Consider the following 24,105-nt stretch of genomic DNA (forward strand, 5'->3'; position numbering starts at 1 on the left):
TAGTTAAAAAAGTTTCAAAAATCCAATAGATTTCGTTCCACTTCACAATTGTGTCCCACTTGTTGGTGATTCTTCACAAAAAATAAAATTTTTATATCTTTGTTTTGAAGCCTGAAATATGGCAAAAGGCTGAAAAGTGTTTTTCAGCTATCTATTGACTCCTATGGGCAAGCGGGTGTCAGCGGAGGCATGTCTGCTGACACCCGCCTGTCATCCGATCAAGACATACGTATGGTGATACATCTGCCATCCATCTTGGCAGATCAAATGAGTTCTGATGTAAATGAACATGCTGTCCATTTTCGTCCGATCTCCCCATAGAAATTTACAGGGCTCTGACAGGTCCCTCCCTGCTCAGCGATCTCCAGCTGAGCTGGCAGACTCCGCTGAGCGGATCCTCCCCATGTGAAAGGGACCTTATTCCTTTTAAAATAGCTATACTAACAACAAATCGTGTCTCTCGTTTTTCACAGGTGCATCTACTACAAAGTCACCACGACGGTACTATGTGGAAACACTGGGGGAACTAACTGAAAAAGTTTGGGTGACAGCGAAAGCAGTTGTTCCATTCAAAGGAGTTTATCAGTTTGAAGAATTACCCGATTCAAGGCCATCTCAGAAGGAAGGTTGTAGCAAACCTAAGGTTAGTTCTGATTATAATTATTTTTATTTTTTTAAATGCATTAGTGTGTGTGTGTGTGTGTGTGTGTGTGTGTGTGTGTGAATTTGAATTGCAGACTTTCAGATTTAATTCAAGGGGTTGAACATAAATATCAAGTACAAATTTTAGGAACTGCAACCAAATGCAAATGCCACACTTAGAATCAACTCCAGACCTTTTACCTGCTTAATTGATGAAGAAATACCAAAAAAGTAGCCCACAACTGGTCATGAAACCGCTTTTGATTCAATTGTGCAATTACTTTTGGTCCCTTGAAAAAAAGGGGGTGGCTATTCTCAAGAGATGTAATTCTTAAACCCTTCCTCAGATTTGGATGTACATGCCTTTTTTTAAAGTAAACCTGAGTGTGCACTTCAGGCCATAGCCATTATATAACTACAGCTTGAAAATTAGTTTTTTGGTAAATGCCTACGTGTATATATATATATATATATAATATATGTCAACCGATATGGGTTTTTCTCTGGCCGATACCAATATTTAGAAATCGCCATGGCCGATATGATGCCTTTTTTTGGGCCGATATGTTAGGCTGATTATTTTTTTATTTTTTTTCCCCCTTCATCTCATAAAATCTAACATTTAGACACCGTTCACACTGGGGCACACACACACACACGTAATCAAAACTTTTGGATGAAAAAAATAATTGCGTTTGAAAGACCACTGCTGGGGGTTCTAAGTGAATTTCTAGCAGAAAATACAGGATTTTTATTTGTAAGCATCAAGTGTCAAAAAAGATTTAGTCTTTAAATGAGAACTTCTACACACTGAGTTGACTTCATTCAGAAGTGTAAACATTGTATCTCTTTGATCTTTTCTTGGCAGACTGCCCAGAGAGGAAACAAGTTGCTTCACTGCTGTCTTCAGGCAACTTACATTGACTTCTATTACTGAAGTCATTTGCAAGTCTGGCTGAATATATCATCGGCCTTTTTTAACAGCACAATCGGCCGATGCCGATTAATTAAAAAATTCAAAATATCGGGCGATGTATCGGTCGACCTCTAGTGTGTGTGTGTGTGTGTGTGTGTGTGTGTGTGTATATATATGTGTGTGTGTGTGTATATAATATGTATATGTATAAAATGACATTGGGTTTTTGCCTTCCTTTAAGGAAGGAGACAAATGGGAATGTATTTTCATGTACGGAGCATGTGGGCAATATCTCGTACATAAATACCTCCAGGTAATTTTATTACCTATACCGTATTTGTTGACTGAATTTGTCTTTATCCTTCCAGATTCCATCAAAACTTCTACCACTATGGCAGTCAAGTATTACTCATGCCCTGGATTGCCTTGCCAAGACAGAATATGGAGATGTTGTACAGTTTGCAAGCCCAACAGAGAAACCAACAGATTATGGCGGAAAAAAATTCACTGGGACAATCAGTGTATTGAACGGTTATGTAAAACCTCATCTTCCTAACCGTGTCCCATCTCCTTGCGCTAACGCAGATTCTGCAAAGAAAAAACAAGGTATAAGCCGAAAGCCTTTAAATAAGAACTCTCCTAAGACTAAATACTTAGGAGAAGACTTTGTTGCCCTTAAACAAGCTGTCTCTCCTGATTGTTGGTCCAATGAAACAAGTGATGAGAAGATTAAAATGCCACCAGCTCACAAAGAAAATAGTAATCTCAAGCAAATATTTAATGATCCCCATAGCCTTAGTAGAGAAAGCAGCAGTACTGGACTAGTGGAGCAAGACAAGTGTTTAATGGATAAGCAGTCTATGAGTGATCACGATCAGACTGTAAAATGTTTATTAAAACCAACCGTGTCTTCAAGAACAGATATATGTAAAAATGAACTGAGCCCTCTTAATCTATCTCCAAAGCAAAGTGTCTCAGAAGTGGAGTTGTCTGCGGAAAATATAAAAAACAAGAAACGCATTAGAGAGTGTTCATTATCCAGTCCTGAAAGTTCTAATAAAAAACCTTCCAGGTCCCAAGACTATTCGGTCGGTGGCAAAGATATGTCGCCAAATAAATCAGCTGCACCAGAGTCTCCTGGGGAATCCCAAAGGCAAATATCGGCAAATCAGAATATTGGCAAAGCTCACCATTCTCTGAATAATTTGACTAGGCCTGTAAATGTTGAAAGCCTGTCCTGCACAGTAGGTGAAAACGTACATGAGCAATTTAGTATGGCCTCCACAAACTCACCGAAATCGCCTACTAAGCCTGTATGCACAGAAATGTTCTATGACTCGACTGGGGGGAGTAGCGATTCTGTGGAGAAAGAACAATCCGGTAGGATAAGCGGGGACCATGCTGAAAATGCAACTTCGAAACCTTCTACGCCCTTACTTTTTCAGTCTGCTCCTGGTCAAAGTAGAATCCCTATTGAGCATGACTATAAATACAGCAGCCTGTTAATGATGCTTAAAGATCTTCACGATACCAAAGCAAAGGAAAGACCGCTTATGACTGGAACAAAAACTTCTTCCGTGTGTAGCCCTATGGAATGTGCTTCAGAAAGTGGGTCAGATAAGACATCAAAGACCTCATTAGAGGGCGGGCTGAAGCAAGAGCCTGAAAATAAGGATATTTTATTCACTCAGACTTGTGCACAGACCCCCTGTAGCTCCACAGGTAATTCGGATGAGTCATCAGATCCTAATACTTCAGTACCCCGCCCAAAAAAAAGATTTACCAAGCCCTGCATTCTGCAGAAAAGAAGAGTTAGGACAACAGAAGAGGCATATACACATAAAACCACTTCTCCTCCAAAAGAGAATGTGTCTACAGAAAGTATGAACCAACCTTTGGTAGGAAGAATGCCTGATGGGACAAAGCTGGGCTCTTCTCCCTACAGTATTGCATCTTCTCAGAACGACACACTAATAAAAGATAATGTGGAAACGTTCTCAAGTAACCCTTTTGCACAGTCCAATGTTGTAAATGATGCACAAACTCTCCAAATGAGCACAACTGAAATTAAACCGCATGGCAAGGAAACTGAAGCAGGTTCAGGAGTTAATAAAGAGTGCCCAGGTCTGGATGAACCAGATACTAATTATGTTGCACCAAAAAAACGCTGGCAGAAATTTGACCATTCTAGTGAAGAAAACCACAGTGGAGGTCTTACAAAGGACTGCACCCCACCAGTTGCTGATCTGAGTGACAATAGCAAAGTTTCCAGTTCTGTCGCAGCACAACCTGACCCACCACGGCGAGGTATAGTTTTCTTTCTAGTCATTTAGTAATAACTAGTCTTGTGATGCAACTGTTTTGATATGTAGACATCATTTTTGTTTTGAAAGTGATGTTAAAATTTTTTTTTTTATATATATATATCTATATCTATATCTATATCTATATCTATATCTATATCTATATCTATATATATCTATATATACTTTTTATTTTTTTTCCTATTGACTTACTAAATTAAAGTGGTTGTGGATTTTAGACATGAAGTTTGAACTAAGCATATTCCCAGCAGGGGTGTCAGCAGAATAGTGCCCCATCATTGGTGACAGTCAGAAGATTGGTGCCCCAAGGGCCAGATAAATGAAAGAAAAGGGCAGCATCCTGCCCCTGGGCTGCAGTTTGTACCACTGCTTTATAGTTTGTATTAGTATGTTAAGAGCATGAAGTATAACTTCTGTCTGCTGCCTCCTTCCTCTGCTATCAGGAGTCAGAAAAATGGTGAAAGGAGGGACCTCCAGCAGATTGACAACCTCAGCTCTGTTCTTGTGAGCTGTACGGAGGGAGTTGTACCCTCCAATCAGCTTGCAGAACTCTTCTCACTGATCTCTGCAAAGCGTAAATGCTACTCTCCACCCAATTTTTGTTTCGGACTGCTCAGAAAAGCTTTAAAAAAATCCTGGACTCTGAACAGATACAGAGAAGACTGCAGATAAACTAATACAACTTTTGTAGGAAGACTTTTTTTTTTTTTCTCTCTAGTCTTGTCTGCTGGGGAAAAAAGGCAGATCAATGTACCAATAGGTGTTACATAGTTGCATAGTAGGTGAGGTTGAAAAAAAGACACAAGTCCAACCTATGTGTGTGATTATATGTCAGTATTACATTGTATATCCCTGTATGTTGCGGTTGTTCAGGTGCTTATCTAATCGGGTTTTTTTTAGGGATGCACCGAAGTTTCGGCCGCCGAAACATATCGGCCACCGATGGCCTTTTTGGCATTTTTCTGAAAAGGAAATGACGCCAAAATGGGGCGGGTGCCGTCCAGTACGGGGGTGTTGTTCTGGAGCGTCTCTGTCCAGCCCCAGTCCAGTCCTCTCGTCTTGTCTCTCCTCTCCTCCCCTCCCTTATCCCCTCCCTCCTTGACGAGGCGGCTGAAAGCCAAGAACAGTGCTCTATCTATGGAGGAGCAGCAGCTTGCCAGTGCCCCTCATGCAGCCTGCCTGTGCCCATCATGCAGTCTGCCTTAGTATGTCAGAGCACTACCCTGTCTATCTATGGAAGAAAGATGTCAGCAGCACACAGCATTAAGGAGCAGCTTTTCGGTGTGATCAGCAGGAGGAGCATTAAGACTGTGCAGCACCGCGGGGGTTAAGAGTGGAGGACTTGTTTGACATGCGGCTAGAAACAATGAGCCAGCTCGCTTCACCGAGCAGGCTCACTGTAACAGCATGTCAAACATCAAGTCCTGCACTCTTCACCCCCGCAGTGCTGCACAATATTAATGCTCCTCCTGCTGATCACACCGACAAGCTGCTCCTTAATGCTGTGTGCTGCTGACATCTTTCCTCCATAGAGCACTGCCCTGTCTGACATACTAAGGCAGGCTGCATGATGGGCACTGGTGAGACGCAGGCTGCATGATGGGCACTGGCAAGCTGCTGGGCACTGGTGAGACATAGGCAGGCTGCATGATGGGCACTGGGGAGGCACAGGCAGGATGCAAATGATGGGCACTGGTAAGCTGCTGGGCACTGGTGAGGCACAGGCATGCTGCATGATGGGCACTGGTAGGCTGCATTTAAAGGAACCTGGTGAGGCTGTATTTATCTCCTGTACCACGTCGGCAGTCTCTGACCATGTCCTGTACCACGCCTGCCGTCTCTAACCACCTCCTGCTTAAAAATATTTTTTTTAAATATTCATTTTCGGTATTGGGCAGTTTCGGTTTTCGGCTTAGTGTATTTTTCATTTTCACTATTGGTTTTGGCACCAAAAAACCCATTCGTGCACCCCTAGTTTTTTTTTTTTTTTTTTTTTTTTTAAATATCGTTGACCCCAACTGAAACCGCCACCTGTGGAAGGGAATTCCACATCCTTGCCACTCTTACAGTAAAGAACCCTCTACGCAGTTTATGGTTAAACCTCTTTTCTCCTTTCTCTAGTGAGTGGCCACGTGTCTTATTAAACTCCCTTCCGCAAAAAAGTTTTATCCCTATTGTAGAGTCACCAGTACGGTATTTGTAAATTGAAATCCTATCCCCTCTCAAGCTCCTCTTCTCCAGAGAGAATAAGTTCAGTGCTTACATCCTTTCTTCAATATCCTCCAACCCTCTGTTGTTGCCCTTCTTTGTACTCACTCCATTTCCAGTACATCCTTCCTGAGTACTGGTGCCCAGAACTGGGCAGCATACTCCAGGTGAGGCCAGACCAAAGTCTTGTACAGTGGGTGAATTATCGCTTTATCCCTGGAGTTATTCCCCTTTTAATGCATGTCAATATTCTGTTTGCTTTGTTAGCAGCAGCATTGTATGCCATTGCTGAGCCTATCATCTACTAGGACCTCCAGGTCCTTTTCCATCCTAGATTTCCCCAGAGGTTCACCCCCCCCCTGGTGAGTAGATTGCAATCATATTTTTGACACCCAAATGCAATATTTTCAACATTCAACAAAATATTTTTCTACATTAAACCCCATTTGTCATGTAGTTGCCCACCCCATTCATTTTGTTAAGATCTTCTTGCAAGGTTTCCACATCCTGCGGAGAAGTTATTGTCCTGCTTATCTTGGTTTCCTCCACAAATACAGATACTGAGCTTTTTAGCCGATCCTGCAGGTCGTTTATGAACAAATTAAACAGCATTGGTCCCAGCACAGAACCCTGGGGGACCCCACTTCCCACCCCTGACCATTCTTAGTATTCCCCATTTATCACCACCCTCTGAACTTTCCCTTGTAGCCAGTTTTCAATCCATGTACTTGCCCTATGGTCCATGCTAACAGACCTTACTTTGTACAGTAAATGTTTATAGGGAACTTTTGTCAAATGCTTTTGCAAAATCCAGATACACATCACGTCTACGGGCCTTCCTTTATCTAGATGGCAGCTCACCTCCTCGTAGAAGGTTAATAGATTGGTTTGGCAAGAACGATTCTTCATGAATCCATGCTTATTACTGCTAATGATACAGTTTTCATTAGTAAAATCTTGCATACTATTGATGTTAGGTAATTTGCCCCTTTTTTAAATATTAGAGCTACATTGGCTTTTCTCCAATCAGCTGGTACCATTCCAGTCAGTAGACTGTAAGTAAACATTTGGAACAATGGTCTGGCAATTGCTTAACTGAGTTCCCTAATTACCCTCTGGTGCAAGCCATCCAGTCCCTGCGAATTATTGTTAAGTTTCCCAAGTCTATTTCTAAGGCCCCTTTAACACGGACGATCTGTTCAGGTCCGCCTGTCAGTTTTTTTGGTGGACCTGTACGTACACTCCATAGAGGTCTATGGAGGGCCCGCTTCAATTCAAAAAAGTGTGACTGAGGAAAAACCTATTTTTCCCTCCGTCATCGGATCGGGTGACGACTGACTCTACGGTCAGTCTTCATCCGATCCTCCATAGGGGAGAGCGGCGCTCTAACAGGTCTGTCCCTGCACAGAGTGTAGAGACAGGCCTGTCATCTGCCTGCTCAGCAGGGATCGACGGCGCGATCCCCCGCTGAGCAGAGCGGGCTCCGTACACGGACACCTCCATGTGAAGGAGTCCTAATGCTGTCCTCTGTTAGCCATGAGGGTGCTTCCTGTGATGTGTCATGAAGCCCCCCTGATTCCCTCGTGAAGACTGAGGAGAAAAATAAATTCAATACCTTCACCATCTCCCCATCCTTTGTAACTAGATGTCCTTCCTCATTATTTATGCAGCCAATATGGTCTGTCCTCCCCTTTTTACTGTTTACAGTATATACTTAAAGAATTTCTTGGGTTTTTTTTGTTCTCCTCCACTATTTGTCTTTCGGGTTCTATCTTAATAATGCTGATGATCCCTCAGCCTCATTTTTTTTTTTTTTTTTTTAAGGACTTCTCCTTTGCTTTTATATGCATTTTTACATTTGAGTTAAACCATCCAGGACTTTTGTTCACTCTTTTTTTTAAATGTATTTCCCAGTGGGATGCGCTGGCTAATGCCCTTATTTAATATGCTCTTAAAGCAAACCCATCTCTCCTCTGTTCTTTGTTTTTAAAATGTTATCCCAATTTATATCTTATAGCAAGGTTCGTAGTTTAGGGAAGTTGGCTCTTTTTCGAAAGTCTGTGTCTTTGAGTTCCCCTTGTGTTTCCGATTTGTGAGATTTTATACTGAAGCCAATTGACCTGTGATTGCCGTTTCCTAAATTGGCCTGTATTTCCACATCCCTGATCAGGTCTGTGTAGTAACCAAAAGAGAAAATATAAAGCATAAAGGAACAAAAGAAAATGTGTAAATCTAGACAAATTTGTGATGTCCTCCACGTGAATAACTGACAGAAATAAACCGAAAGTCTGAAAATGGACAATGTCCGTCGTTTAATATTTTGAAAGCATCAGTTGGAAAGTAGACATCAATGAAAGTCAACAGGTAGGGAGATCTTGTGAGGAGACTTCCACCAATTATCTGAAGGCTTACCAGAAAGGTTGGACTTGGAGGGGCATATACCTCTCAAGTCAAACGGGCTTGTGGTGACAAACACCAATGGTGATGTGGAACCACTGACAATCTGGGTAGCTTCAGTCACACTACACTTGATACGGTATAGGTCAATAGTATGTGTTCAAACAGACATCAGCATATGGTGCAGTCAATGGGGAGGATACCCAAGGAGGTTAGTCAGCTCACACGATAAAACCAAAACGACAGAAAAGGTTCCACATAGTGAGATAACGTTTCTGAACTTTTTAATTAAAATTATGTGGAACCTTTTTCTGTCGTTTTTGGTTTTATTTGTGTCAGTTATTTAAGTGGTGGACATTATCACAAAATTGTCTAGATTTATTTACACATTTCCTTTTGTTCCATTATAAGCGCTGCACATTTTTTTTCTTTTGGTTTATTGCTCTTTGTCTTAAGCTATGCTGGCTGCTTAATCTTTTTACACAGCACGGTATATATACATGACACCTTCTAAAAGTAGATTTAGTAACGCCTTGTTTTTAGTTGGTGTTTCTACCATCTGACCCATGAAATTGTCGTACATGACCTTTAGGAACTGGCGAGCCTTAGACAAATGCGTGGTTCCCTCCACCCAGTCTGTCTGGATAATTGAAATCCCCCCATTATGATAACACTTCCCATCCTTGCTGCTAATCCAAATTGTGATAGTAGGTCAGTCTCCCCCCTTCTCCCTCAGATTAGGTGGCCTATAGCATACTCCCAGTATTATTTTCTATTTTCCCCTTAGCTTCATCCCTTTTGGAGCAGCAGATCTGCACCCCCCCCCCTCATTTAGGTGCAGTCCATCCCTTCTATAGTACTGGTGATCGACTGAGAAGTCGACCCAGTCCTCCGGAAACCCAAACCCCTCCTTACTATACCCGCTCCTCAGCCACTTGTTTACTTCCCTATTCTCCCTCTGCCTTTCTGGTATGGCTCGTGGTACCAGTAGTATTCCTGAGAATACTACCTTGGAGGTTCTTTTCCTGACTTTAGCTCCTAAGTCCCTAAAATTATTCTTTAAGACCCTCCATCTGCCTCTGACTTTGTCATTGGTACCAACGTGAACCATGACAGCTGGGTCTTCCCCAGCCCCTCGGTAATCTGTCCATCAGATCCGTGTTGGCGAGATATCTGAAGGCATGAACAGTTTGTCATCTGAACTTGGCTAAAAACAAGGTTCGATTTTTAACCTCTTCCCGCCCGCCCTATAGCCGAATGACGGCCGTAGAGCGGGGGCTTTCGTCCGGGAGGCCGTCCCTGGACGTCCTGTTTACTTCCGCAATGCGCGCCGCCGTGGGCGCGCATCGGGGAAGTTCTGTGTTTGCCGTGTCCCCCGGAGACAGGCAAACACAGATCGCTGTAAACGGCCAATCACAGTGGCCGTTTACAGCGTGATCAGCGTGTCCAATGTGAGACGATCTCATATGTAAACATATGAGATCATCTCTCAGCGCCGCTCTCCCTCCTCACACAGACAGCGTGTGAGAGGGGAGAGATGAACGGCTACAGCGGCCGTACGTGTAAAAAAAAAAAAGTAAAAAAAAGTGCCATCCTGCCCCAGTGCCACCTGTTAGTGCTATCTGTCCCCAGTGCCACCTGTTGTCAGTGCCATTTGTCATCAGTGCCACATAGTGCCATCTGTTGTCAGTGTCGCGTGTCATCAATGCCACTTATCAGTGCCATCTGTCATCAGTGTCACGCGTCATCGGTGTCGCGTATTAGTGCCACGTATAAGTGCCACCTGTCATCAGTGCCATCTGTCATCAGTGTCACGTGTCATTGTCCTGGTGCTCCAGGGCCTTCAAAAGTGTAATAGGTAGTCAACAAGTTAGATGTGTAATTTATGCTCCTAGAACATGTGATGGCGCTACCTGCATGTTGTGCCTCTCTATGTGGCCAGGCTGTGAAAAAGTCCCACACATGTGGTATTGTAATACTCAGGAGTAGCAGAATTTTTTTTGGGGTGTCATTTGTGGTATACACACGCCATGTGAGAGAAATAACCTATTACAATGACAATTTTGTGGAAAAGAATAAAAAAAATCTTAATTTTGCAAAGAATTGTGGGAAAAAAATGACAACATCAAAAAGCTCACCATGCCTCTTACTAAATACCTTGGAATGTCTACTTTCCAAAAAGGGGTGATTTGGGGGGTATTTGTACTTTCCTGGCTTGTTCGGGTCACAAGAAGCGAGATAGGCCACCAGTACATCAGATGTGATCAATTTTGTGCGATTCGCACCACAGCTTGTAGACTCTCTAACTTTCACAAAGACCAAATAATATCCACTAATTTGGGTTATTTTTACCAAAGAGATGTAGCAGTATAAATTGTGGCCAAAATTTATGAAGAAAAATTTAATAATTTGCATAATTCTGTCACAGAAACAAAGAAATATGCGGTTTTTTTTTTCAAAATTTTCGGTCTTTTTTCATTTATAGCGCAAAAAAATAAAAACCCCAGAGGTGATCAAATACCACCAAAAGAAAGCTCTATTTGTGGGGAAAAAAAAGGACAAAAAATTAATTTGGATACAGTGTTGCATGACTGAGTAATTGTCATTCAAAGTGTGAGAGCACCGAAAGCTGAAAATTGATCTGGGCAGGAGGGGTGTTTAAGTGCCCAGTAAGCAAGTGGTTAAATTGTTAGCCATTCCATTTCTTATTCATCACCCCCCCAAGCTGTATTGATCAGGTTTGTTTAATATGTTCATATTTGTGAACTTTATATGGGCATTCAAGCTTTAGAAAATGTAAACTGCTGCATGTATGATGTGCAAGCAGTAAGTTACACATACTTACTCCTTGCTCCAAAGCCGTGTGTGCGTGCGAGTCAAAGTTGTTCTGACAAGCGTTGGAGCTTCCTGATGGTACTGAAGCTCTCCTCCTTGCCTCCAGCATGTTTTTTTGGCCAGTAAGGCCTCAGACGCACGTTTTTACAGCTGCGTTTTTGAGCTTTTTTGCAACTTAAAAATGCCACTCCATGTTCTCCAATGGCCTTATACACACCATGGCATTTTTGAGCTGTAACATGCATTGGCGTTTTCAAACTCAAAAAAAAAAAAAAAAACCCAGGACCAGCACATTCTGAGGTTCCAGCACTAGAGCTGTAAAAATGGCAGATGCCAGTAAAAGGTGTTAAACGCAGTTTAACGAGGATTAACGCTGTATACACAGAGTTGAGTCCCGTCCGGTATTTCTCTGCCTCTATTCAAAATCAGTTGTCCCCTATGTGAGCCCATTGATTTTGAATAGAAGTTGCACCAGAAGTCTGATCAAGATGATCCAACTTGAGGTGCGACTTGTGTGCTGAGAATCTTGAAGGGGAACCCCAGCAAAATGTAATAAAAAAAAAAAAGAAAAAGTTGCATGAGGTTTTCCCCCAAGGCAATACCAGACCTTTCGCTCTGGTATGGATCTGTTTGGGTTTGTAATGTGAGTGGGTGGGGTTACTACCAGTAGGCGCCGCCCTTAGGCGATGCTGTGCTTGTTTTATTTCTGCCTAGTCCTACTCCTGAAGGTGGTGATATAACCCTAAGGTCAAGATTAAAAGTGCTGTGCCTATCAATGAGCTCAGAGAAAGATTTTTTTTTTTTTTTTTCCCCCTACTCACCGTAAAATGCCTATTTTTTTTTTTACAATATTGCCCTTTAAAAATTAAATCTTGCCAATGCAAGACAAAATAAACTGTTGAAGGCTCTTTGGTGCAACTTCCATGAGAAAAGCTTTGGTTGACCTAAATCCTTACCTATACAGTGACATGGAATTTATGTACACAATGAATTGCTCTCCATATTCATAAATGTGACAAGTGCAAGTCAGTATGGATTTGTTGTCGGTATAAGCTAATGCTGCAGTCCCAGTCAATGTGCACCGAAACGGCTCCGACCTCTTGTAGGGTTCAGTCCAATTATTTGTATTGTTTTTTTTTTTTTTTTTTTTTTTTGCAGTTTTAGTGAAGGCTTGAAGCATAATGTAGAGGGGTGTTTAAAGTGGAGTTCCACCCATAAAATTTTACTTTGCAGTATTCAGCAGCAATAAACCTAAGCAACAACATTTGAGAAAAAAAAATTGTTTACTTTTTTCCTGCGTTTGCTAAGGCTGCTTTCACACATGAGCGTAGCATTTTCAAGCAGAAAATCGCACGAATTTACAGTGATTTTGCGGCGTTTTTACCGTGATTTTGTGCAGGGCAAAAGGTCACCAATATTAAAAGAAGAAAAACACCCAAATCTGCTTTTCGAGCGACAAAAAAGGGTCCGGAACTTGTTTGCGCTTCAGGCGTTCGGCTTCAGGCGACATGGAGTGGAGATGTGAACCATCTCCATTGAGAATAATAGATTTTTTCCCCTCTAGCGTTTTGTAGCTTTAGGCTTCAAGCTACAAAACGCTCAGGTGTGAATGGGGTCTAAGGGGTGCCTTGTAATTTGCCTCTTCCTCTCCCTGGCGCCTGATGTAATTTCCCTTGGTGCCCGTGCTCGCTAGTGCTCCTGGGAGATGTGTGGTGTCATTTCCCAGGAGTCAGTGGGCAGCGCCGAGGGTTGGAATTGCGTTGCTTCAAAACCGGGGGTGACGCAGATTTCGTTGTATCTGTTTAGTTTTATCTTTGTTGCCATCACAACGGGCACTTCTGATGCTGCCACCCGTTGTGATGGCAACGTCAGTGTACAGCGATGCGAGCCGTACATACTGTGCATATGTAACGGGCAGTGCCTGCTGGTCACTCAGCTGCACCGTGTCCCAGAAGATAGTGCTTGTGGTCTTCACATGCCCACAAGCAATATGGAAAATGCCAGCAAAGAAGAATATTATCTTGCGATATGAAATGCAATCGAGCGGCGATACATCCCTAAAACGTGAGTGTTATAAATAAGAGTATTAAACAATATTCATGCAAAAAAAAAAAAATTTTTAAACGGTTGGAACTACGCTTTTAATCTCTTTGACTTTGCAATACTTATAAAATAACCACACACTTGTGCACCCCAAAGTACAACAACAATGTTAATCCTTACAGCTGCAAACACTTAAAGAAGGTATCCTTCCCGGTGAATGTAGTAAAATAGTGTTGCTCTATAAAAAAAAAAAAAACAGTTAAAAAAAAAAAAAAAACTGTATATAGCATACGTATATTCAAAATACAGGATGACTGTAAAGTGATGAATAAATCGTATAGTGCACTCCTAATAAGTGAAATAAAGTCCTTAAGCAGTCCGCTAAAAAAAAAGTCCAGTTAAAACGTAGAAAGTGTTCTGCGTGAATTCCACTCCAGAGGTGTCACCAACATTCACCATCACCCAAAGTGTAGTAGGAGTATCTGCTTATCAAATTACCATGACCCACGTATTACAAAAAAAGCCATATAAAGCAGGTGTAATCACTCAAAGTTGCCAATACGCTTCCCAGACCGCTGTCTCAGCTCCTAGGGTATCACTAATGGGCAAGCATATCAGGGTTCCAGCAGAGTATATTTGTCTGAAAAGAGCAGACTTGCCTCTCCACAGTGCAATAAAACCTAGCATGTTAACTATAAAGCGCACTTACAAACATCTAAAACAAAAGGGCATTGATGGTAAAATCACCAATGGCTCAACAGTTCTGGGACCAATGCATGGGTCAACCGATGTGTTTTGTAATCAAGACTTCTTCTGGGGCTAGGGCTATTTTACTAGAAAATCCATATGTTGGTGTGAGACACCCAACTACAACATGTACCATTGTTCTTGTTAATTAAAAACTGAGCAAATTTGCACTAGAGGGTCCAATCATTGCTTAAAGCTTAGTGTCTTTGTAAATATAATTGATCTTCAAATATGTTCCTAAAACCAAGATTAGTTGCAGCTTCCCCAGGTCAGCACAAGAGTAAGACAACACTGGGATCCCTGATGTCCAATGTTTCTCATTTCTTTTTCTTTTTTTCTTTTTTTTTTTATTATAACTTGGAGATTGTTTTAATCTGAGATTTCTGTGTAGAATATCTTACTGCAGGGGTTGACAAATTTGCTTGGAATCTAGGAGCCAGCTTAAAAAGTTAGGAGCCAGGTCCGTGACGGCGATCCGGACCTGTCCCTGGCCTGACATGGAGACGAGTGAGGGGAAGATAGCAGCGCCGTCGCCGCCCCCCCCCCCCCCCCCCCCGTCTCCAAGTCATTGCCCATAGCTCTTAGAGGGACATTTTATTTATTTTTTTCAAATGACAATTTTTTTTTCAATTGCATTTTAGTGTAAATATGAGATCCGAGGTCTCTCTGACCCCAGATCTCATATTTAAGAGGACCTGTCATGCTTTTTCTATTACAAGGGATTTTTACATTCCTTGTAATAAGAATAAAAGTGACACAACATTTTTTTTAAAAGAACAGTGGAAAAAAAAAAAAGTTAAAATAAGCAGAAATTTTTTTTTTTAAACGCGCCCTGTCCTGCCCGCATATAAAATCGGTGTTCGAACCACACATAGGAGGTAGCGCCGTGATCGGTAGAGCGAGAGCAATAATTCTAGCCCCAGACCTCCTCTGTAACTCAAAACGTGCAACCTGTAGAATTTTTTTAAACGTCGCCTATGGAGATTTTAAAGGGTAAAAGTTTGTCGCCATTCCATGAGTGGGTGCAATTTTGAAGCGTGACATGTTGGGTATCAATTTACTCGGCGTAACATTATCTTTCACAATATAAAAAATAATTGGGCTAACTTTACTGTTGTCTTATTTTTTTATTAACTAAATTATTTTTCCCAACAAAAGTGCGCTTGTAAGTCCGCTGCACAAATACGGTGTGACAGACAGTATTGCAACAACCACCATTTTATTCTCTAGGGTGTTAGAATAAAAAATATATAAAATGTTTAGGGGGTTCTAAATAAAGGGAAGAGGCAGAGGAAACTTCATTAGCATTGCTGGTTTGTCATACCAACAGCGACCACAAGAGGGCGCCAGATTCCATAAGGAATCATAGGACCGCAGAAGGCCTCAAAGCCGCGGCCTAAATTTTCGGCCGCCGGCGGAACGGCCCGACGCGATCACGCTGGGGGGGTCCACAGAGACGGGATACCCCCAGCTGTGCTGCCCCAGGCGCGAGGTCGCTATTTCTAGTCGCCAATGCGACCTGGCGCCCGGGTTTTGTCGAGCCCTGTCTTACTGTATATATGTGGCCCCATACTTTTGATTACTCATATCGGTGCTACATTCCAATACTGAATCCTTGTGCAAGTTGATTGTAGCATAAGACAAATTCCATTCTTTTCTGATAAAGCTCCTGTGATCTTAAAAAGTTGTGCCCACGGACATAAGTGGACACTCTTCCAATTTAGCCATTTTCAGCTGGATCAGCTGATTTTATTTTTTTTTTAGGTAAGAAAGTAATCGTATACAGTAGGTGCGAAAATCTTATGCCTATTTTTTAAAAAAAAAGTTAATTCCAGGGGTTCTTGCCATACACTTCGTTTGATGGTGGCTGACTCATGCCTGCATATACGAGTTCCTGGCCACCTTCTTCCTTTTTTTTTTTTTTTTTTTTTTCCATACCTGTATTACCGATTTGCTTCAGGTTACACTGTGGTAAAGTGTTACTAATTTTAATTTCATTGTCTTCTATTTCTGTATGTGGATGGTGGCATTGTAATTATATTAATAAAAAAAAATCTGTCTCTTAATATACAACTTTCACATGACCCAGTTCTTTCCCAGCCTGTCTGCAGGGAAACACAAGCAGGAGGAGCTTCTAGTCCTCTGCTGCTGGTCACATGTTCAAAATAACAGCCTTTGTAATACAGAGTAAACATGTCAAACTGTTTTAAATTGTCATGCAAATATATATTTGAAATCAAATCTTTATCTTTGATTTCTATAGTCACATGGGCTGCTCGGATGTAATTGGGAGGAAATGCTCAGCATAGAAGCTCACTAAAAATTGAGCATGTGCAGAGCTGCCAACGATGCTCTGCAAAATCCCTAGCTAAATTAGTGACATAGACAGAAGGTGGAGATGGAGAGCAGCAGAATCCACTAGGTTTATTTTGCACGATACAGAAAACATATCTTGTAGTGACGCAGAATAAACGGCATGTAATGCAGCTTACTTCATTGTGTTTGTGTGTTTGTTTTTTTTCAGTGACATTTTAACCGCTTGCTGGCTGTGCTATAGCCATATGACTGTGCCACCTCGTCAGTGAAAGAGAAACGTTATCTGTTTGCAAAATTTTATAATAAACTCAAAGTAGTTTTACTTTAAAAAAAAAAAAAAAAGTCTTTAGCAAAAAAAGACATTGATTAAATAACACCAAAAGAAAGCCCTATTTGTGTGGGGAAAAAATTCTAAAAAGGGTTGGTTTAGGTACATCATTGCATGACTGCACAATTGCCTTTGAAAGTGTGACACCACTGAAATGTGAAAATTGGCCTAGGCAGGAAGGGGGTAAAAGTGCCCAGTAGGCAAGAACAAAAATAACATTTGTAGCTAGAAAGTACCTGTTTGATCTTGCCGGTTATGCAGTCGTCTTGTCACTTCTGTGAGATGGCCTGGACGCATAAAAATAGTCTTGTATAGATGTAAACTACTAATCCTTTGCAGGATGGTGGCTATTTCTGTAGATACAATGGTGGAAAAGGCATAGCCAACAAAGAACAGAAAATCTGTTATTTGCAGAATTATAGAGGCCAAAAACCCACTTGAAAAATCATGTGGCATCCTTGTTTGCCCTGTCATTTTAGTCCACAAAATTGCTTGCTTGTGCTGTGCAATTTTATTACCACCCGCATAACTCACATGTCATCCTGTTGGTTTCATCAGTAGGAACTAACTGGGGTAAGAAGTATCGGAAGAGATCCAGAAAAAGAGCCAGAAATGTTGCAGATGAGCATGGGACTTCTGGTGCCCCAAAGAAAAGGAACTGCAGACAAACTTTATCATCTTCACAGGTAAGCAATTCAGTTGTGTTTTTTTCCTTGGTAGCATAACTGTGCATCGAAAGAAACTGCTGGTTTGATTTTAAAACTTTTGTGGACCTGTTCTTTTCCTATACTTTTACCTGTGTGCGCATTTTCTCTTCATCTTCTTTCATACCTGTGTTCCGTCAGATATCCGGTAACGGAAGTGATGTTCTGGCACGGCCATCCTTGGTACACCCCGCACTTGGCTGCAGTAAGGGTACTGTGTGAGAAGGCGGCATGCGAACATCTTTTTACACCCACCAGAGTCTTGCATTTCACACCTATTTTTACCAGTAAACACAGCTTATTTCGTGAAATACAGTATTTTGAAATCCGGCTCACTATTTTGATGTTGAATTTTAAAAGCATGGTCTTCTGTCAGATTAGCAAGCCTGTCAGATTAGCAAGCCTGTCAGATTAGCAAGCCTGTCAGATTAGCAAGCCTGTCAGATTAGCAAGCCTGTCAGATTAGCAAGCCTGTCAGATTAGCAAGCCTGTCAGATCAGTAGGCTTGCCACTGCTTTTAAAATTCATCCTTAAAACAGTGTAACAGATTTCTAAATACTGTATTTCACTATATAAACTCAATTTACTGGTAAAAATACGTGTAAAATGCAAAACTCTGGGGAGTGTAAAAAAGATATCCGCTTGCCACCTTCTACCTGTAGGCTTAATGCAGCTGAATGTGGGGTGTACTGAGAAGGATGCAACAAAATGTCACTTCTGTTACCAGATCTGACGGGACCCCTAATCTGATGGAAAACCTACATATGTTTCCAGAACTGCAGTGACTCCTGTGCTTTGCGTTTCCTCTCCCTTTCAAGTTTGTGGTTCTACTATTCGACCTATGTTCTGCACCTCAGTTGTTAAGGTGCTGGCCCCAGTACTAGCTACTGGGTCTTGTCTCTTATCCTTGGACATACCGATTCATCTGGCAAAGAACTGGTTCCTGATTTCTTGAAGTTCCACAGGAAGGATGCCCGCTTCTTAGGCTGCAACAGAAATATGGAGCACTCCACTAATTGCCAACAGCCCATATAATGCTATCAACAAGATATATATATATTTTTTTCCCCCTTTGGAGACGTTTAAGGCCATATACAACAGACATTCTCATGTGTCAACTCCCAAAGAAATGGCCCCTCTGCCATTTGACACATGAGTGCCTGCTGTTAAAAAGTGGGTGGTCTCAGCAAGTGTGCTTGTCTCCCAGTTGATGGAGGGGAAATATGGCTATGCTCACTATTCATGGTTTTTAATATGCGGCTGGTCCAGTTTAAATGTACAACATTTTAATATACTGTATACCCTTGGTTCCTTGAAGGAAGGCATTCTCTCTGAAACGCATCTGATTTGTCCTTGTGTAACATTAGACAAGCTAAACAATATGGAAGAGAACAAATTAAATGTGTACAATTGGGTATCCCAAACACTACAGTATATTATGCTGTATATGTATTACTAATACCAGCTGTGTTGTAATTTTATATTGTTCAGTCTGGTTGCACTGTAATAAAGATTGGCATATTTTGCCTTTTTACTACAAGTTTTGTATATTACCTTAAAAATCCCCAAGGATAGATATATATATTTCAGTTGTGCTCAAAGGTTTGCATACCCTGGCAGAAATTGTGACGTTTTGGCATTACTATTGAAAATATGACTGATCATGCCAAAACAACTGTCTTTTATTAAAGGATAGCAATCCCATGAAGCCGTTTATTATCGCATCGTTTTTGGATCCTTTTTAAATCGTAATAACATATGTACCCCCACAATACATTAAAACTGAAAGACAAAACTGAGGGCAAACCAGCCTAGTGCGTTATCCTCTAAACATGTATATTATTATAGACAATCGTAGATAAAATGCCTACAAACTGACAGGTATGTAAAAGCTTGTCTTGCTACAACAGCAGCATCAAGTCCATGTTGCATCGTAAACAGTGATAGGATGTCCTGAATCCAGTCTGTGTACCCATTTTTTACAATGGTACAGCTTGTATCTATGTCCCATGCCGAGTGGCTGCATTGTGGCTTGGTAAACGCGAAGGTCCCTCCCTGAAAGCAGGCACAGTTCAGGGGACACTATTTCTCTCAATGAATGCAAAGCATACTCTGGATGAGGTGAAGATTGAGACATCACCGTGCCGCCTCTCCACTTTGTTAGAATGCTTTGCATTCACTTAGAAAAATAGTGTTCTCTAAAAGGTGCCCATGCCAAGTAAGCAACTTACTGTGCTTGCTAAACAGCAGGGCAGCCACTCGGCACATGACTCGAAATCCAGGGGAAATCACTGTAGTAGCAATTAGCAATGCTACTACCGTCATTTCAGGCTTCCATGGGGACCAAACAGGTATGAAACATGCATAGTTACACTGATCCAAGCTGCACCAATGCAACTATGCGTACCTGTTGTATTGTGTGTTGGTTTTTTGTTTTTTTTACCACCATGGTGGAGAGATGACACAGGATTTTTGTCCTCACCCTAAATTACTTTTCCTTGAACCCGGACTTGGTTGGCATGCACTATAGTTTCCTTTTTATGTTGATTACAGGTCCACTATCCTAACCTTTTTGTATATTATCGACAGAGGTTCAGGGATATAGGGACATTTCTGTTGAGTGATGGATAGTACATTAGCTTAAATTGTCCTACTGTAATCAAACTTATTAATGTACGTTAATATTTGAAAAAAATAGCTAGTTTGAGTAGCATTTTGATTTGTGTATGTAGGAACGAACAGTTTTAGCGATTTTCATAAAGACTCTTCTTCCTGCTTAGTAATACAAAAAAGCGATTGTGTTTGAGGCAGTGTTGGTGTTGCATATTTGCTTACGAAGTCTGTTTTCAAATGTGTTTTTATGGCAGCATGAACCCACCAAAGAGAAAGCCAAGCCTGGTCACAGTAATAAAACCGGGATTGAACCTGCTGATAAGAGCACTATACTCTCAAATGGAGATGGAGAAGATGGAAAATTTTCAGGAATGGCTACTCAGGTTTCCATAAAAACCGAACCTATTGAAGAATCAAGTGGCAGTACTGCGCCCCCAGCAAAACCAGGTGAAGATCATTCTTGAATTTTCAGATGATGATTGAGGGCTGATTTGGGTGCACGTGCCAGTACAGCATGCATAAACAGTTTATGCGTCTGGAGCAGTGTGAAGCCATGTACAGGCATCCTTTGTAGGTCAGTGAAGATTCGTGGTCTGCATTCTATTCTGTGCACCCATCAAACTTGGATGTGCAGGCGAGTTCGTACATCCACTGTGTCTCCATTGACTAACATAGGTTGCTTGCACACAGCTCTGTGCTGCTTCAGACCCCTAAATAAGCTCATCTTGCATGCTCTGTGGGCATCTCTGCCCACGTGAATGAGCCCCTAGTCTTTCCAAGCCCTCTCGGGAACATACTTTTCCACTACTAAGCATAATTTCAAAGACTCACATGATTTTTATGAGTCTGTGTATTGTGCATTGGCAGTGCAGCCACTTCCAGGACTTTAACTATTACATTAAAGCTCTATTTCAAGTATGACTATTTTTGCATAGTTGCATTGGTGCAGCTTGGACCAGTGTAACTATCCATGTTTCATACCTGTTTGGTCCCCATGGAAGCTTGAAATGACTGGTAGCATTGCTACTACAGTGATTACCATTGGATTTCGAGTCATGTGCCAAGTGGCTGCCCTGCTGTTCAGCAAGCACAGTAAGTTGCTTGCTCGGCATGGGCATCTTTTAGAGAACACTTTTTTTTTTCTAAGTGAATGCAAAGCATTCTGCTTAGACAAAGTGGAGAGGCGGCACAGCGATGTCTCAATCGTCCCCTCATCCAGAGTATGCTTTGCATTCATTGAGAGAAATGGTGTCCCCTGAACTGTGCCTGCTTTGAGGGAGGGACCTTCACGTTTACGAAGCAACAATACAGCCACTCGGCATGGGACACGGAAGCCAATGGAAATTGCTGTAGTAAAGGTGCCTGCTACAGTGATTTCCAGCTTTCACATGGATTGGTAAGGTATGGCACATGCATAGGGACGTAGATCCAAGCTGGACCAAATGTAAATATATATACATTTTATACAGTAGGGACAGAAAGTATTTGGACCCCCTTATATTTTTCACTTTGTTATATTGCAGCCATTTGCTAAAATCATTTAAAGAAAAAAATAAAATAAAAAAAAAAGTCAGCAGCTACAAATACTGCAGCTGCTGACTTTTAATAATCGGACACTTGCCTGTCCCAGCGTCCAGCTGTGCGGGGGTACTAAGCCCCCCTTGTTCCCCGCTCCATTCTTGGCGCCATCATTCGTACTGTGGGCACCCGGCTGTGGCTTCACAGCCGGGCACCCACTGCGCATGCGACGCAGGGCGCCGTGATACGCCGCACAGTCACCTGGGACACGTGACAGGTCCCAGATGACTGTGCGGCATGAGGGGTGGTGATGTCCCCAGCCCAGGCAAGGAAGAAGGCAGACTACGAGGGACCCCCTAGCAACAGGTATTTAGAGGTGAGTAAAAAAAATATTATTTTTATTTATTTTTTTTAAGAATTTTAAACAATTTTTTATTTTTTGGTGGCAACACCACTTTAAGTTCATTTAAGTGCTATAAATCATGCCTTACACTGGAGCTTTTTTATTTATTTTTTGTTACAACCACTTTAATTCTGATCTGCTTGCACAATTTCACAATGTAATCCTGATATGTGATATTGCTTGATTTCTACATTTATTAATGTAACCTTTTTCTCTTTTGCACATGAAAGCAAACTGTGGAAATAGACGCAAAAGTAAACTTATTCCGAGAGTGTGTGACTTTGATGACCTGGATGCACAATTTGGTATTAAAGAGGAAGAGGAGGAAGAGACGATTTGTCCTAAAGCAAAGGTTATTTTCTTCAACTGTGTAAATTGCTTTGACTAAAGCTAGCCATAGATGGATAGAATTTCTAACCAAAATTCTTAGGAAAAAATCCAGGAGGAAATTCTCAGAACATTTGAATGTTTGAAAGATTTCATTTGCTTTTAACATTTGATTTTGGAATGAATGGATTTTACCAAACAAAAACCACAAACGGTTAGACGTTCATTCGAGAAAAATTGTCCATCCTGGTCCTTCGAATTTTCTTGTCTCGAAAATGAATGTAGATTTGACCTACTAATGATTATAAAAGCAAAACATTCTTTTTCCAAAGAATTTTTACCCGAATTCCACCCATCTATGGCCAGCTTAAGAGATGCCATTGTAACAGCTTTTTGTGATGGTTGCAATGTCAGTTGGTTAAACCCACCTTTTTCTTCGTACAGTAAGATGTACTAGAAAATGGGACGGAGCCTGCACAATGCAGTCTTTTTGTTCACATGGTATTACTGGTACCACATCCTCTCATATAAGACACTATAAAAAGGACCCCCTAAAACAACTAATAGAACTTTAAAGGCATCACACCATATATTAAAATTACAATTTTTGTTTGTACAAAAAAGTTTAAAACACACTAAATCAAACACAAAGGTGTTCCTAAAAACTGCAGTTCCATATATTGCCAGTTAATAATGAATGTAGGAATGCAGGAATCTCTAGTCTTTTATGTATTTCACAGAAACCATGCCTGCTTCCTCAAGGAGAACCAGCATAAATCTATCATAGATGCTCAATGTACCTGCACCTCAAGGGAAACCAGCCATACTAAAACATGTATGTTTAAAAAAAAAAAAAAAAAAAAAGATTGAATTATTCCCTTAACCACTTGCTTACTGGGCACTTAAACCCCCCTCAGTCCCAGACCAATTTTCAGCTTTCAGCGCTGATGCACTTTGAGTGACAATTGCGCGGTCATACAACACTGTACCCAAATGAAATTTTTATCATTTTTTTCCCACAAATAGAGCTTTCTTTTGGTGGTATTTAGTTACAGCTCGGAGTTTTATTTTTTGCTAAACAAACAAAAAAAGATGCAAAAAAAAAAAAAAAAAATCATGTTTTAATAGTTTGTTATAAAATTTTGCAAACGGGTCATTTTTCTCCTTCATTGAAGTGCGCTGATTAGGCGGCACTGATGGGCTGCATTGGTGGGCACTGATGGGCTGCATTGGTGGGCACTGATGGGCTGCATTGGTGGGCACTGATAGGCTGCACTGGTGGGCACTGATAGGCATAGTTAAGGCGGCACTAATAGGCACAGATAAGGCGGCACCGATGGGCACAGATAAGGCGGCACTGATGGGCAAAGATGGGCACAGATAAGATGGCACGGATGGGTGGCACGGATAAGTGGCACGGATGGGTGGCACGGATGGGCACTGATAGGTACCACAGATAGATGGGACTGATGGGCACTGATAGGTGGCACTGATAGGTGGCTCTGATGGGCGGCACTGCTGGGCACTGATGGGCGGCACTGCTGGGCACTGATGGGCGGCACTGCTGGGCACTGATGGGCGGCACTGGGGTGCAGCACCTGAGGCAGATTTTGGGTGGCACTGTGGGTGGCACTGTGGGTGGCACTGTGGGTGGCACTGTGGGTGGCACTGTGGGTGGCACTGTGGGTGGCACTGCTGGGTGGCACTGTGGGCACTGCTGGGTGGCACTGTGGGCACTGCTGGGTGGCACTGTGGGCACTATGGGCACTGCTGGGTGGCACTGA

The 24,105-nt window shown here is 41.8% G+C and overlaps 1 protein-coding gene across 4 annotated transcripts in view; it reads left to right on the top strand.

Annotated features, from left to right (window-relative positions):
• NSD1 (nuclear receptor binding SET domain protein 1) overlaps positions 1 to 24,105 on the top strand; it is a 108,044-nt gene that overhangs the window by 34,825 nt on the left and 49,114 nt on the right. For 3 of the 4 annotated variants that reach the window (XM_077472502.1, XM_077472503.1, XM_077472500.1), the window contains exons 4-8: positions 474 to 643; positions 1,927 to 3,865; positions 17,315 to 17,442; positions 20,328 to 20,520; positions 22,225 to 22,346. In XM_077472502.1, coding sequence (XP_077328628.1) covers positions 474 to 643; positions 1,927 to 3,865; positions 17,315 to 17,442; positions 20,328 to 20,520; positions 22,225 to 22,346 — 2,552 coding nt within the window. The remainder of the gene's footprint in view (positions 1 to 473; positions 644 to 1,926; positions 3,866 to 17,314; positions 17,443 to 20,327; positions 20,521 to 22,224; positions 22,347 to 24,105) is intronic. The other variant, XM_077472501.1, reaches the window with a different exon arrangement.

The sequence above is a fragment of the Lithobates pipiens genome, unplaced genomic scaffold (assembly GCF_037356315.1).
Source record: "Lithobates pipiens isolate NorthernLeopardFrog02 unplaced genomic scaffold, aLitPip1_a1.2 Scaffold_8, whole genome shotgun sequence".
Taxonomy (NCBI): Eukaryota; Metazoa; Chordata; class Amphibia; order Anura; family Ranidae; genus Lithobates; species Lithobates pipiens.